Source organism: Carettochelys insculpta, chromosome 1, assembly GCF_033958435.1.
Source record: "Carettochelys insculpta isolate YL-2023 chromosome 1, ASM3395843v1, whole genome shotgun sequence".
NCBI classification, from domain to species: domain Eukaryota; kingdom Metazoa; phylum Chordata; order Testudines; family Carettochelyidae; genus Carettochelys; species Carettochelys insculpta.
In genome coordinates, this window is record NC_134137.1 from 259,317,358 (window position 1) to 259,333,806 (window position 16,449).

The window sequence follows — 16,449 nt, forward strand, 5'->3', positions numbered from 1 at the left end:
CCCTTCCTAAGGGAGCTACAGCCCTTCAAAGGGAAGAAGATGGTTCTACTCCAGAGAACGGCCAATTAGTAGCTCCAGCAGCTTAACAAGTGGCTGGTATCTAGAACTTACTCTGTAAAAAGCAGTGGAGCCCAAAATTTTACTATATAGATAAGAAAATGCTCCTCCTTTCTGTCACATAAGAGTCACCAGAAAAAAAGTCTCAATTTTATAAGCCCTTCGAAGGCTGTAGATTCTATTGGTTCTAAGTTGCTTTTAAGTGCATGAAAAGCACATCAGTCTGTCACAGGAGAGAAAGGGCTTAAGACCAACTCCTTCACAATATAAGCACAGCACACAGGCACAGCCAAACATTTCTTAGGAGCATAACCAAAAAGACATGACAAAGGAAGAGTAAAAACAAAAAAGAAAGACAGAAAACCCCCTTCAAAACCTTATTCCCAAGCACAACCCCCAACCTACCCAAGACTCCAAACACTGCCTTACTTTTCTTCCCCTCTGGCAAGATTTTATACACTCCTGGTGATGTCATAATGAGGGAGTGGTGAAATAATGAGGACTGACAGTGTAGGGAGCCAGTGAAAGAAAGCTTCCACTTCCTTGACCAATAAGAGAATGCAAATCCCTTGGGGACTGCAAAGTTTGGGCCTGAGTTCTTCACCATATGTGATTCCAATTATTCCCCCGGGTCTTCTGCTGTCGTCCAGCTGAATTCACTGATACCACTGCTGTCTTGAAACCGTTGCTAGTTAGTATAGGTAAAATGTTCTAAAGAACTTCTGTGACAAAAAGCTATTGACCTTCATTGCAATTGACCATGGGAAAAGAGAGAGACAAGGGAAAATATTGAAACTGAACTTCTGGCTTTGTTTTGAAAAATCTTGAAAAAAGAAAAAAATATATAAACCTTCTGTGGTGGTAAGGTTGCAGAGATCCAGATACCTGCCTCCTCTACACGTTGCTCATAGCTTCAAAGTAAACACTGGCCCACTGTAGCAAAGAGTGGCATTCTACAGACACGTATTTTTTTCCAAAGGGTTAGGACACTAGCCTAGGATTTGAGCTGCTGTCAATTCCATCCTCTTTCACAGAGCTTCTGTGTGACCTTGACCAAGTTGCTTAGCTTCTCAGTGCCTCAGTTTCCCCTGGGGGGTGTTTGGGAGGCCCAGTTCTAGGCGTGCCAGGAGGCAACGCCAGCGGCCTTTCAGGCGCGCGAAGGCTCGCTCGACTCCTTGTTGGGCGTGGTTGAGTCGGGCGTTGTAGCGGTCCTTGCTATCAGAGAGGTGGCATGTATAGGGCCGCGTAAGCCAGGGCTGGAGGGGGTATGCCGCGTCCCCCACAAGGCAGAGGAGTACAGTGGTGGTATCCCCCAGAGGGATCTCCCTCTGGGGGATGTAGGTCCCCGCCTGCAGTCAGTGGCATAGTCCCGAATTCCGGAAAACGCGGGTGTTGTGGGTAGAGCCAGGCCAGCCCACGTAGATGTCCTGGAAGCGGCCACGGCCTGAAGGACCACAGAGTGGTAGCCCTTCCGGTTGACGTAGCAGCCACCACTGTGGTCTGGGGCGCGGATGGGGATGTGGGTCCCATCAAGGGCTCCAAAGCAGTTGGGGAATCCCATGGCGGCAAATGTCTTGACGGCCGCGTGCAGGTCCCCAGCTCGGATGACCCTCTTCAGCACCAGGGCATTGAGTGCATGCACCACCTGTGGGGAGGGAACATGAGTGCCTGTGAGGGTTTGCAGAGTGTGACCGCCTTCACCCAGGCCCCTCTCTCCCAGGCCCCTCTCCTCAGCCCCCCTCACCCAGGCCCCCCTCCGCAGGAGGGAGTTCAGCCCCAGGCATCCTTACCTCCATGAGGACAGCCCCGACTGTGACTTTTCCCACTCCAGACAGCTGTCCCATGGAGCAATAGCTGTCTGGAGCGGCCAGCTTCCAGACAGCCACTGCGACCCTCTTCTCGACGGGGAGGGTGCGCCGCATCCGGGTGTCGTGGTGCCTGAGTGCAGGGGTGAGCCACTGGCAGTGCTCCAGGAAGGTCTGCCGGCTCATGCGGAAGGTCCGCAGCCACTGCTCATCATTCCATTCCCCCGTAACCAGGTGCTCCCACCACTCGGTGTGGGAGGGGTAGCTCTAGAGTCGGCGGGGCACACGGCGCGGGAGGGTGAGGAGGGCCCGATGGTCGGGGGTGTCTCCTAGTGCTCCTGGGGAGGGCTTGCATTCCAGAAGCTGCTGGGCGGCTGCCTGGGCAGCATCTAGAAGGGCGCCTGCTCCGCGGGAAGTGACTTGTAGGGCTTCCAGCTCCTGCTGGACGTCCATGTCTGCGGGCTCGAGGTCTGCGAGGCTTGTATCACCAACGCAGGGCTGCTCGTGCGGTGCAGGCCGAGTGTGTCTGGGAGGGGCCCTTTAAGGGAGCGGCTTGCAGCTGCCCCGGAAGGGCTAGTGTGCTCTGTGACCCGGTCCGCGGGCTTTCCTGGCCCCTTCTTTCGAAAGAGGGGACTTGTGTGTGTGGACGCTCCGCGTTTCCTTCCGGGGCAGCTCTTTTCGGTGTTCTCCGGGGCTACTTCAACGTTGAACGTCGAAGTTGTCAGCCCTGGAGGACGTATAGACGATAACCGTCGAAGTAGCCTACTTCAACGTTGTGTCCCAGTAGAGATGTAGCCCAGGAAAAGGAGGCTGGCCAAGGGAGGGGCCTGTGACGGTGGGACCAACTTCCGTTCCGCCCTCTGATCACGAATCTGAGCAGAGTTCCTCTGGGCATCGTGCACCAGGCTCCACTCCAGCCCCTGTTTTTCTTTTTAGTTGTCCCCCGAGTTTATTTGGGGCCCATGTATTTTAGTGGATCCTTCCTCTTGAGGAGGACCTTTTAGTCATGGCTGGGCTCTGCCCGCACGCTCCCTGGTCCCCGATAGGAGCACGGGGCTCGGTCAGCTCAGATGGGTGGCTCTGGAGGCTCAGGCGGGCAGGCAGGCAGCTGGCACGGGACTTGGCCAGCTGGGGCTGCACCAGGGTCCCACAAGGGGCCAAGAACAACTATTTGAGCTTATTTTTAATTTTAAATATTTTTATATCAAGTTTCTGTGTTCATTTCAAATTCCAAGTTGGATTTTTTTTAAAGCCGGGGGCTGGAAGGTGGGAAAGGACAACTGGGGGGACATGAGGGTTTCTCAAAAATCAAAAGGGGAGCGTGGGGCCAAAAAGTTTGGGAACCACCGTTTTAAGGGAAGGGTGTGAGAAAAGAGTGTTTATCCCTCTGTGTCCCCTTCATTGCTCTCCCTCCAGGTTTCAACTGGGAGAGGAAAAAGTGGTGATACAGTCTCAGGCCCTGCTAACAGGCCAAGCTCCGCCTGCGTGAGATGCTCCTGATAGCAGACTGTGCAGGTGTTCGGACCAGGCGCACGCATGCTCTGCTGGGTTCTTTGGGATTAGGTCCCTCCCAGGAGGTTCAGCCGCACCACATGACCACAGAAAGATGGCAGCACAATAGCCACATGCCTGGAGCCCAGTCATGTGATTAGGTCAATGTCAGCTGCCATTTCAAAATAAGCTTTTTCTATTTTTTTTTTTGGTCCAATGGGGCTGCAAGGAAAAGCTTGAAAACATCCATTGAATGCCAGGGATTTGGTGATGGCTGCCTGTGCTGTCACCCAGACTCCAGCAGCGGGCAATGCAGCATCCATAGCAGGAGAGGTAACCGGCTCTTGTTGGCCCTGATGTGCGCCCACCCATTCACCCTCCCTCACTTTAATAGGGAAAAGGCTGGCTGGGCTCAATGGGATCGGTGGCATACGGCCGTTGACCCCCAAAGCTCAGATTGTGGTCGGTGAATGGGAAGAGTTCCCAAATCCCACCCCCCCTCACCAGGAAAATGAGAAGCCGCTCCTAGTACATTACATAGATCGGTAATCCTTCCTCTCTCTTCTTGCTATTTATCAGCAGCGATGATATAGGATAAACCTAGACTTTTCTATAGCCATCACTTGGCATCACTTAGCTGAATAGGGCACCTCACACCTCCCCGAGCTACTGAGTCAGGGCCTCTGCAGAAGCGGGCAGCTGCTTATGTGTCTGTTTTTAATGCTCTTATGTTTCCAAGTTTTTTTTCTGATAATATTGCATCATAGTTTTGTCCATGGCACCGTCTCCATGAGCATCAGAAGATCGGACACTCCTGATAATGGAAAAACTCACAGAAACGTTAAGATGTCTGGATGGGACAACCCAGGCTCCCTGGCTGCTTGCTATTGTGGGGTGGGGGCTTCCCAGAATGGGTCCTACAAGTCGTCTTTTGTTCTATAATTGACAAAGCACATGGCTTTCTTTCCTTTTTTTTTTATGCCAGGTCTGAAGTTTTCTCATTACTATGAGGCAACCTGAAGATGTGGTTTCAGAGCTGTGTACAGAACGAGGTGTTTCCCCTTCTTGAAACTTTACCCTTTTAATGTGATTCACAATTGGAAAACATCTTGGCTGATGTAGTGCCTTCCTTAACCAGGGACAGGGGCTGCATTTACTTAACACCTAACTTCAGCACGCTAGCTCAAGCCATCTTCTCTCGTACTGTAGCTCGCGGAGCCTAGGTAACAAGTTGACCACCTAATATCATGATGAAGACATTGCCCCTCACTTGCGTTCGGAATGCAGCTGAGTTTACGCTGGGCTTTCTGATATCTGGCATGTCCAGGACTGGACAGGTGCTGGATTGCCAAATTGCCTGGGACCGCTGGCTGTCACCACCACGTGCTCCTGCCACTTCACCACCCCCACGCTCCTCCTGCTTTTTCACCACCACACATCTCCAGCTTCACCCCTGTAGCACTCCCCAACTCCAGCCCCCGCACACCCCAGCTCAACTCCACCCCTGGCTCCTCTGCACCCTAACCCACCCCAATCTTAATCCTCCTTTCCCCCTCCCACAGCCCCTACCCAAGCCCCCTGACTCATGCAAACTTTGAGGGACCCAAGGGTTATGTCAAAGGCAACCCACGCATATCTTGGGAGACTACTGCATGCCACACCATCAAATTTTGTAGCATTAGCTCTTTAAATGGGACTATTTTTGCCAGAGGGCAGACCACCAGGATTTCTGGACCACCAGAGGCTGGATCAAGGGAACTTACTGAATTTAGCTCTATGGGTCCAATGTAAACTCAGCCACCATTCCTAGTCAAGTCAGATGTTCATCTGTTCCCTCACAGGAGACGGGTAAGGAACTGGTAATGCTTATTTTTAATTAAAGCTGGGGGAGAGAGAGAGAGGGGTCAGGTTAATAGTAGAGGTGCTATTAAGGGCAGGTTACGCATGCACCAGAAATTTGCAAGGTTCATCGATCTCTGGGCTAGCCTCCTTTGGCTGGCACAGCTGTCATTTTGGGATGCCATGCTCCTAAAAGCGTCAGCGGTAGGAGTGCTTGAGCCTTGCTGCTTTCTTACCCAGCCCCATTTCACTCCCTCCCCTGAGCACACTCCAGTCTTGTTCCTCCCACTTCCTGCAGGCCACTGAACACTGAGCTGAAGCAGGGAGGAAAGCTGCTCTCTTTCTTACTGCACAAAACCTAATGCCCCTGCCCTGCTTCCTTCCCTGTGCCTAGAGGCTCACGCCCCCTAGCTCTCTCCCTCTCCCATACTTTCCTCACCTTTACCAGGCTGGATACTGGAGCAGTAGGACATGAGCTGCAGGAAAGCGCTCCCACTAAGGTCAGAAATTAAGGGTTCAGGGAGTGGAAAAGGGCTCTGGGCTGAGGCACAGGGGTGTGGTATTGGGAGGAATAGAGGTGGGGGCTCAGGTAGGGGACTCCCAGCCCCACTAATTACACTTCCCTGAAGAGGCTGCAAGGACCCTGTGGCCTGTAAGCCTGAGTAGGCTGTATGCTGCCTGCCTCTCCACCCAGAAGCACTGGCCCTGGAGCTTCCCTTGGTTGCTCTTCCTGGCCCACGGGAGTTTTGGGGAATGGGCAAGTGTACAGAGGCCCCTGTGCCTAGGGCCACAGGCCTGCTGCTGCCTTCCAGGAGCCATTTAGAGCTAGGTAGAGCCTGTTGCAGCTGGGAGACCCCGCTCTACATTTCAATAGCTGACCATAAGTGTAATGGTCCCTTTTGGATCAAATGGTTGATGAAGTAGCAGCCAAGCACTGAGTTCAGTATACCCCCAGCACCCTTTGTCTGTGAGCACTGCAGCCCCCCTACAACTAGGGCACATGCACATCTAGCAGTAGAAGTAGCCTTTCCCCACATAGCATATTTCAGCAAAATGCTTGTCTTTTTCCTCATTGCCTTCACTAGACATTCACACTGACCTTTGCCCTTGGGCTTCTGCAAATACCAGTTCATTTATCCATCTGAAGCAGGCACTGTTTAGGAGATTCCCCACGTTCAATTTAGAATGGCCAAGGTTGGCACGTGTGGGTTCTCTTTTTTTTTTTTTTTTAAAAAGAAACCTATAAATTAAAAGCCAGCCCGCCCGCACTAACAGGGTTTAGGCACTAAGTCACAGAGAAGTCACTACTACTACTACGATGTACATCACTCATCACTCCCCAAGAACTCTCCAGCAAAGCATCACTTTACCCACATGCGGACACTTGCAAATGGGACCACTCTCAATGGTGCCCTCATTCAAATGTGGAGATCCGTGCCCTCATGCTTACCTTCCACAGCTGCGCTACCCCTGCCCAGCCTGTCTCCCCTATAATCACTGCTGTATCATCAATAACTAAACCTCTTATGGCATCTGTGCTATTCCATAAATTAGAAATAAACTAACCCCCATACTGGAGCATAAGATTTCCCACACCTTCTAATACTAGTGGAAAATTGAGTACTGTAATCCAAGAACCTGCACCCGCGTGTTAACATTGCCTGTCATCTTTACTGTTTGCACATACAGCTGGGGTGGGGCTACCTACGCAGCTTTGATGTGGATGACTTTTAGGTCCTTGGGATTCCAAAAAGCCCATGCCATGCTAGAGCTGCTTGTATTGCACATGCTGGCACTACTCTCCCTCTCCTCTCTCCCCTGTCCCCAACTTGTTTTTAAAAACAAAGCTGTTCAGAAAATAGCTAGTGACTCCCCACCCCCAGAGTGGAAGGCACAAAGGTAGGTTCTAGCAGAGCTGCACTGGTTGCCTCCAGCCCTTGCTCACTGAGAAGATCTGAAGGCAGATCTCCTACGGCCTGATCTCCAAAGCTCAGGAATGATTTGTCCTAAGGAGCTAGTGGTTGCAGCTGAAGAATCCTTCTCCAACTAGCCAGATGCTAAGACTTGTTTACGATATGTATGCAGAAGCTTGCCTCCATGTCTGTCATGCTTCTGGCTGATGGTTACCACTCAGGAACAAGGATTATAGCAGTGCTTGTACCTCATCCTGCTCTCTACTGCAGACGCTGTGCTCGACGACTCAACAGGACACAAACACCAAGTTCAAATACAATGACATTTTATTGTGGACACTGTAGTATTATCTGAGCAAAGGAGCAGTCACAACACCTGGGCCCTGCTCAGGCAAAGCCATCTGAAGCCTCAGTTAGTCACATTCCTTCCCTCAGATTTAAACAGGTCAACCAAGAAACAAGCGGAGGGGCAGGTCAACAGCTGGAGTACATTAATACCACTAGCACTTCTAAATGCTCCCATTCTGGACCTCCCTCAAGTTCCATCTAAACAGAGCCTCCTGGAGAAGAAGAAGAAGAAGTCTCTCGTGCATGTGAAGTCAAAGGTGGGGGGACAGCTGGGGGACAAAAAGCAATTCTGCCTTCCTTCTTTGAAATTCAGTGTTCCCAGCTTTAGGTCCTCAGTCAGCCTTAGATGCTGTTGTGACTTCTGCTTCTTTATCCTCATTTTCTTGGCTTGGTGGTTCTATGGAACCTGCAGACCCCTTACCTGAGGGGATGAAGGGACCCACAATCCAGGAAAGAGGTGCGTTCTGCATCATGTAAGCCATCAGCTCATCCACATATTCCTGGGCCCTGCTCACCATCTCCCGGCTCTGGGTCAGGAGGCTGCTGGAGAGATCCTGGAAGGAACCAACGCTTGAGAAGGAGGCACGGAGCTCTTCCATGTTGCGATACACCTGCTGCACCTTATCCTGAAGGCTGGTGGGGAGGCCTTGAATGCTGGATACTAGCACCTGGCAGGCATCCTGCAGCTGCTGGAGAATGCTGCGGGACATGGCCAGAGTCTCAGACTCCATCTGGTGGAGAAACAAACCCAAGGTTTACGTTCACCACAGACACACAAAGATGGGACTTGCTGCTACCTCTTCTGGAGATTTCCTCGTGCTGGAAGCTGTGCTGAAAAGGATAGCAGGGACAGAAACCAGGAGCTCTTTCATGGAAAGAGCATTGGCTTTAGCCATTCTTTCCATAGAAAGGGAAGCTATTTGGCTTTTAGGACTCAGGAAGCCTGTATTACCATTGTTTGCAGCCTGTGACACTAAGAGACATAAGATGCCTGGAACAGAGCTCAATCAGGGTAGAGCTTAGGGATCTCCTTATCAGTTAGGTAAGAATGGCCACACTGGGTCAGACCAAAGGTCCATCCAGCCCAGCATCCCATCTGCCGAAGGTGGCCAATGCCAGGTGCCCCAGAGAAGGAGAACAGAAGACAATGATCAAGTGATTTATCTCCTGCCATCCATCTCCTGCAGGCCAGGGCACCATACTTTACCCCTGGCTAATAGCCATTTATGGACCTAACCTGCAAAAATTTATCAAGCTCTTTTTTAAACCCTAACAGAGTCCTGGCCTTCACAGCCTCCTCCGGCAAGGAGTTCCACAGGTTGACTCAGCGCTGTGTGAAGAAAAGTTTCCTTTTGTTAGTTTTGAACCTACTACCCATCAATTTCATTTGGTGTCCCATAGTTCTTGTATTCTGGGAAAAGGTATATCATTTTTCTATATTCACTTTCTCCACACCATTCATGATTTTATACACCTCTATCATATCGCCCCTTTTCCAAACTGAAGAGTCCCAGTCTCTAGCCTCTCCCCATATGGGTCCTGTTCCAAGCCCCTAATCATCTTAGTCGCCCTTTTCTGAACCTTTTCTAATGCCAATATATCTTTTTTGAGGTGAGGAGACCACATCTGCACGCAGTACTCAAGATGTGGGCGTACCATAGTTTTATATAGGGGAAGCATGATCTCTTTTGTCTTATCATTCATCCCTTTTTTTTTTTTTTTTTTTTTTAATAATTCCTAACATCCTATTTGCTTTACTAACTGCCGCTGCACACTGCGTGGATGTCTTCAGAGAACTATCCACTCTAACTCCAAGATCTCTTTCCTGATCTGTCGTAGCTAAATTTGACCACATCATGTAGTACGTGTAATTTGGATTGTTTTTTCCAACGTGCATTACCTTACACTTACCCACATTAAATTTCATTTGCCATTTTGCTGCCCACTCACTCAGTTTGCTGAGAACTTTTTGTAGTTCTTCACAATCTGTTTTGGTTTTGACTGTCCTGAACAACTTGGTGTCATCTGCAAACTTTGCCACCTCACTGCTTACCTCATTTTCTAGATCATTGATCAACAAGTTGAACAGGATCGGTCCCAGGACTGACCCCTGGGGAACACCACTAGTTCCCCTCCTCCATTGTGAAAATTTACCATTTATTCCAACCCTTTGTTTTCTGTCTTTTAACCAATTCCCGATCCATGAAAGGATCTTTCCTCCTAGCCCATGACTGCCTAATTTACATAAAAGGCCTTTGGTGTGGGACCGTGTCAAAGGCTTTCTGCAAATCTAGGTATATTATGGTCCACTGGGTGCCCCTTGTCTGCATGTTTATTAACCCCTTCAAGGACTTCTAATAGATTAGACAGACACGACTTCCCTCTGCAGAAGCCATGCTGACTTTTGCCCAACAATTCGTGCTCTTCTACGTGCCTTGCAATTTTATTCTTTACTAGTGTTTCTACTAATTTGCCTGGTACTGATGTTAGACTTATCGGTCTATAATTGCCAGGGTCTCCTCTAGAGCCTTTTTTAAATATTGGTGTTATATTGGCCGTCTTCCAGTCATTTGGTACCAAAGTGGCTTTAAAGGATAGGTTACAAGCCACTGTTATTAACTCCGCAATTTCACATTTGACTTCTTTCAGAACGCTTGGGTGAATACCGTCTGGTCCTGGAGACTTGTTACTATTCAGCTTATCAATTCACTCCAAAACCTCCTCTAATGTCACTTCAATCTGAGAGAGTTCCTCAGCTTTTTGTCACCGAAAAAGGCTGGCTCAGATTTAGGAACCTCTGTAACATCCTCAGCCGTGAAGACTGAAGCAAAGAAATCATTTAATCGCTCCGCAATGGCACGGTCTTCCTTGGTCGCTCCTTTTATATCTTGATCGTCCAAGGGCCCCACTGCTTTTTTAGCAGCCTTCCTGCTTCTAGTGTATTTAAAAAACATTTTACTATCTTTTTTGAATTTTTGGCGAGCTGTTCCTCAAAGTCTTTTTGGCTTTTCTTACTACATTATGACACTTAATTTGGGAGTGTTTTTGTTCCTTTCTATTTTCCTCACTAGGATTTGACTGCCACTTTTTAAAAAGCTGCCCTTTTCTCTCACTGCCTTTTTAACATGGCTGTTTCGCCATGGTGGTTCTTTGTTAGGTCTCTTACTGTGTTTTTTTATTTGGGGTCTACATTTAAGTTGGGCCTCTAGTATGGTGTCTTTAAACAGTTTCCATGCAGCTTCCAGGGATTTTAGTTTAGTTACTCTACCTTTTAGTTTCTGTTTAACTAGCTTCCTCATTTTAGTGTAATTCCCCTTTTTGAAATTAAAGGCCAGAGTGTTTGACTGCTGCGGTGTTCTTCCCAACACAGGAATATTAAATGTTATTATATTGTGGTCACTATTTCCAAGCGGTCCAGTAACAGTTACCTCTTGGACCAGATCCTGTGTTCCAGTCAAGACTAGATCGAGACTTGACTCTCCCCTTGTGGGTTCCTGTACTAGCTGCTCCAAGCAGCAGTCATTTAAGGCATCAAGAAATTTAATCTCTGAATCCCGTCCTGAGGTGACATGCACCGAATTAATAGGGGGATAATTGAAATCTCCTATTATTACTGTGTTTTTTATTTTGATAGCATGACTAAAGGTTTGAAGGCTATGCTGAGGTAAAGGGAGGGCAACACTTAGCTACTCTAACAAGAAGGGAAGTGAAGCCCCTTGGACACAGCATTCACGAGTGACCAATTTGAGATGTATTCGAGGAACACTTATGTGCAACCCTGTTTTCCCTCAAGGTAGGAGGGCACCAGGTATCTGTTTGGTTGAGGAGCTCAGCAGCTACCTTGCAAGGCCCAAAACACTTTTCAGCCTCCGAGCAGAAGGACAAAGCTATGCACATACCCTTGTCTCTTCCACGTCTGTGATCTCACTGCCTTTTGGCTGCTTTTGACTCCAGTTCAGCCACATCTCCTGGAACTTCTCCCGGGCATCTTGGAGCCTCACACCTTCTTTGATGTATTCAATCTAGAAAGGGATTGAATAAATCTCTCAGTTCCTCTAGCTCTACTGCTTGAGGACACAACTTCAACCTGCAGACATTTTGTGTTCTATAAGCCTATCACGCCCTGGTCCACACAGGATGAAGTGGAAGAGTTGCCTGGCCTGAAAGGCAGGGGAGTAGGGCAAAGGAGTCCAAGCCACCACCAACTCTATTTGCCCAGGCACTGGGCTAGGGTTTACTAGTAGACCGCCTCCTGAAGCGGAGCAAGTCCTTACCAGTCCGATGACCTGACGAAGCTGGGACAGAGCCTCATTGATGCTTTGGCTGGTATGCCTCATCTTGTCTAGGGAATAGCGGTAGGCGCGCTGGCGGAGTTTGGCCGACAGGGAACCCAAACGCACAAAGTAGCTGCGATGCTCCAGCGCTTGTGCTGAAGACGCTGCAGTCCCATCCATGGGTTCAGCAAGTTCAGCTGAAGGGAAGAAGAATCTGAGGGTAAGCCTTCCTAAGAGCTTGGGAAAGGAGGACAAGCTATACTCAACTGCCCAATGCTACCCCAAATTCTTGACAGAATAGCCCTTCAAAAAGCCACGAGATCAACCTCTGCCTTTAAGGCGGCTAATAACTGACCCCAAACAAAGAGGGCTAGGACTGTTTCTGCACACTTGAAATGGACTCCAAGAAGTAGTCCTAATTCATGCCCATAGTACCTTCGAGCACCACCCTTTCCCCATTTGCTCACATCATTTTCAATGGGCATGTAGCCAGGAACTCGCTTGGCCAAGAATGTTACACATGAAAATGCTGCCCATCTGTCAGCCAGTGCAGGCTGAGAGGCTTCTCAGTCTTGTCCAGACAAGTTGGGACCAAAGGGAGTGTTACTTTGCTCTTTGAACCCATAGCCCTGTCCTTTGTGTTCTCACCCAGTTCCTCCTCCGTCATGGGAAGGTAGTGATCCAAGAGCTCTTCTGACTTCCCCAGCACTGCTTCCATTCCGCTCATGGCCAGTTGGCCCATTCTGGATTCTGCTACTGTGCTCATGCTGTCCGTCACTGCTGACTTGGTGGCCTTCAGCCCATCCTGCACAGCCTCCTTCGTCATGTCTACCACTCTGCTCATGGCCTCCTTGACATCTATCAGTCTGGAGGAGACCGACTCCTGTGTGTCGGGCACAGCCTGGAGAGAAGGGTCAAGCAAGGCATTACTGACCAGACATTCAGGGCAATAAACCACATTGGCCCAGGGAGTCGAGTCACTGGAGGATGTTTACCACTTGTCCATCTAGACATGGAGAACTCCCTACCTTGCTCGGGTGACCATATTCCTCCCCCACACCCAGCCTTACGGAACATGGCCATTTTACAAGATGCCCTATTGGAGTCTTAATGTGAGTGAACTGCCTTGAGTCCTGGCCTGAGGTCAGGAATTGTCCCTTGTTCAGCCCAAGAGGGCGTCAACTCTTCAGTAGAAGATCTGCAGCTTGCTATCAGGCCTTAGACACCTGCCTCCACCTTCAGTGGCGTTCGTAAAATATTGCTCAACATGTCATTGTGGGGACAGACTTACCATCTCAGCAGTCTGCTGAGGAGTTGGTAGAGTCTCCTCCACCTTCTCTACTTCAGCAACAGCCTTAGTCCCTGTTGAGAGACAGCATATTTCCATCTGGTTTTTTGGGTTTTGCCTGACTGAAAGAGGTTAGAGCATCCCTTGTTGTACAGGGATCTGCTCATTTTGCAGTTGGATCTCCTGCAAGGATTATTGCTCTTGAAAGAAAGTTAGCTGAGCCCGAATCTTTACTTCCTGGCCACAATGAAGGCAACTGCAGGTTCAGCAACAGTCAGTGTCAACAAACCCCTTCCTTATCCTCTAGGTGGATATTTACATCCCTGGGCTTCTGTACCTTTCTACACTACCATCATTCCCACCTCTAATATTGCAGGCCTACATTTCTTAAGCACCTATGGTCAAGTTGTCACACACACACACACACACCTCTGCAGAGACTTCACTCACCCTGAGGTTCAAATACAGGGGGAACTGACTCGGGGCTGCCGACTGCAACGTTGGTTATGGATGTCGCTCCCTTCTCTGCCAGGTCACACAGAGACTTGACATAGGGATGGCTCTCCTTGGTGGAGGCATAGGCAGTTGCAGCCAAGTCACAGGCAGCATTCACTAGCGGTAGACTGGTCACCCTCTTCAAGACAGTCTAGGGAGGCAAGGAGGAAAATGAGCAAGTCAGAAGCAAGGCTGGAGCTTGGAGCCACTCATTACTTTTCAACTGTTATCCCCGAGTCCAAAGGATTCTCTAATGGTGCAAGAGGCTACAGAGCTAGCACACCTAACAGCTATGTCTCACTTGAGAGAGATGAGCCTGATCAGAAAGGTCACTGGACAGGGAGGGGAGAAGTGGTTTTAAATAGGGTAAGCCAGACATCTTTTGTCTTTGTCAACTGAACCAGTGATGCCTAAGAGGCAATACCTACCTGCTGTTCCTCCTCCCCATGCTCCAGGGATGCCATCTTTGTATCCTTGCCATTAGAATCCATAGTGGAATTAGATATGCCTGAAGAGAGAGAAGCTTACTTTGCAAGTTGTAACCCTTCCTAAGGGAGCTACAGCCCTTCAAAGGGAAGAAGATGGTTCTACTCCAGAGAACAGCCAATTGGTAGCCCCAACAGCTTAACAAGTGGCTGGTATGTAGAACTTACTCTGTAAAAAGCAGTGGAGCCAAGAATTTTACTAGATAAGAAAATGCTCCTCCTTTCTATCTGTCACATAAGAGTCACCAGAAAAAAAAAAAAAAGTGGTCTCATTTTTATAAGCCCTTTGAAGGCTGTAGATTCTATTGGTTCTAAGTTGCTTTTAAGTGCATGAAAAGCACATGAGTCTGTCACAGGAGAGAAAGGGCTTAAGACCAACTCCTTCACAATATAAGCACAGCACACAGGCACAGCCAAACATTTCTTAGGAGCATAAACAAAAAGACATGACCAAGGAAGGATAAAAACAAAAAAGAAAGACAGAAAACCCCCTTCAAAACCTTATTCCCAAGCACAACCCCCAACCTACCCAAGACTCCAAACACTGCCTTATTTTTCTTCCCCTCTGGCAAGATTTTATACACTCCTGGTGATGTCATTATGAGGGAGTGCTGAAATAATGAGGACTGACAGTTTAGGGAGCCAGTGAAAGAAAGCTTTCACTTCCTTGACCAATAAGAGAATGCAAATCCCTTGGGGACTGCAAAGTTTGGGCCTGAGTTCTTCACCATATGTGATTCCAATTATTCCCCCGGGTCTTCTGCTGTCGTCCAGCTGAATTCACTGATAGCACTGCTGTCTTGAAACAGTTGCTAGTTAGTATAGATCAAATGTTCTAAAGAACTTCTGTGACAAAAAGCTATTGACCTTCATTGCAATTGACCATGGGAAAAGAGAGAGACAAGGGAAAATATTGAAACTGAACTTCTGACTTTGTTTTGAAAAATCTCGAAAAAAGAAAAAAATATATAAACCTTCTCTGGTGGTAAGGTTGCAGAGATCCAGATGCCTGCTTCCTCTGCACGTTGCTCATAGCTTGAAAGTGAAAACTGGCCCACTCTAGCAAAGAGTGGCATTCTACAGACGTATATTTTTCCAAAGGGTTAGGACACTAGCCTAGGATTTGAGCTGCTGCTGTCAATTCCATCCTCTCCCACAGAGCTTGTGTGTGACCTTGACCAAGTTGCTTAGCTTCTCAGTGCCTCAGTTTCCTCTCTGACCAGTGGGGATGATAGAGCTACTGTACCTCACAGAAGTGTAGTGAGGTGCTCAGATACTCTGGCAATCAGGACCATATAAGCACCTTAGAGAAGGATACATTTTGTTAGGGAACAAAAGTTGGGTCGGGTAACTGGCATAGCCCTTCCTCACTCCTCTTTCAGCCCCAATTCAGAAAAAAGAAGCAGAACAAGTTCCCTTTCTGTGATGGGCGAGAGACAAGAGTTTTAATTCATCCCTTTGTAACATCACCCACTGTGTGTTGAAGTAAATGACTGAACAAGATACAAGGCAATTGAGAAGCCAGCCTGTATTATGCACGTGCCCTAGGACATACTCTGAAGATCTACGTCTTCTTCCCTCATGACTGCCCATTCTCTGCCCATCTCGAGTGGGGAAGGCAGTAGCAGCCCTTCCACTGCCTACTATCCCATCAGCTACAGAACACGTCTCCCTACTCAGCCATTCTGCTGATCCCAAAGTCGCCCTTCATGACCTGTCTGCTGTCCCATTTTGGCGAGCCTTAGTCTAGACAGGTTTTGGAAGGAATCTAAATGTGGCAAATGAAGCATGGAGCATTTCTATGGTACAGTAAACGTCTTGCATGTTGTCCTGAAATTTGTTCTTTACTAATCAGTAGGATGAGGTGGATGGTCATCGGGGGCAGGGGAAACGTGTGAATCAGGGCAATAATGCAGTGCTTTGGAACTTCAAGAAGGAAATTAATATTGTGAAGGTGCAATTTTTAAAACATCTCTTGAGGGGGTAGACAGCCACAACCGCTATTGTTTCATCCAAAAACTGCTCCCCCATGCAGAACCATCGCTGCCACTCTCTTTGATGTTTCCAGTGCCAATGCAGCCTTGCTGGGTTTTGTTCCCCCTGATCATTGAGGAGCATCTGTTGAAATTGTATTCCAGTGATACTCACTGGTCCAGGAGCCAAACTAGCAACCAGTGTTATGCAAAGGAGCCACCATCATTTGAATTAATTATTGCATGTATTATAGTACTACATTGAGTTTTATACTATCTATGTCATTCACCTCATCAAAAAGTTAATAGCTTAGTGCAAATTGATAATTTAATTGGTCAACAAAAGACATCCTGATGGATTAATGATTAAACCACAGAATTTTCCTATCATCTTCTCGAGACATGTCAGATATGATGCATTCAATAGACACTTATACCTTGTGAGGGTCTGTCTGAGTATCAGAGCTATATCCTATCTTGA

General features: G+C 48.4%; 1 protein-coding gene across 1 annotated transcript; it reads right to left on the reverse strand.

Annotated features, from left to right (window-relative positions):
• Window positions 1-7,785: 7,785 nt before the first annotated feature.
• Window positions 7,786-14,001, reverse strand: LOC142007194 (perilipin-3-like). Its single transcript, XM_074983754.1, has 8 exons — window positions 13,939-14,001; window positions 13,466-13,661; window positions 13,335-13,346; window positions 13,019-13,089; window positions 12,376-12,628; window positions 11,728-11,924; window positions 11,353-11,475; window positions 7,786-8,184 (listed from the first exon to the last, which is right to left on the reverse strand). Exons 1-8 carry the CDS (start codon window positions 13,999-14,001, stop codon window positions 7,786-7,788), a joined length of 1,314 nt encoding a protein of 437 aa, XP_074839855.1.
• Window positions 14,002-16,449: the final 2,448 nt, after the last annotated feature.

Coding starts and splice junctions, on each gene's coding strand:
- LOC142007194 (XM_074983754.1), bottom strand. CDS start 14,001: ATGGATTCTAATGGCAAGGATACAAAGATGGCATCCCTGGAGCATGGG. Junction 12,629..13,018: donor CTCAGCAGACTGCTGAGATG/GTAAGTCTGTCC, acceptor CCTTCTCTCCAG/GCTGTGCCCGACACACAGGA. Junction 8,185..11,352: donor CAGACGTGGAAGAGACAAGG/GTATGTGCATAG, acceptor TTTCTCCACCAG/ATGGAGTCTGAGACTCTGGC.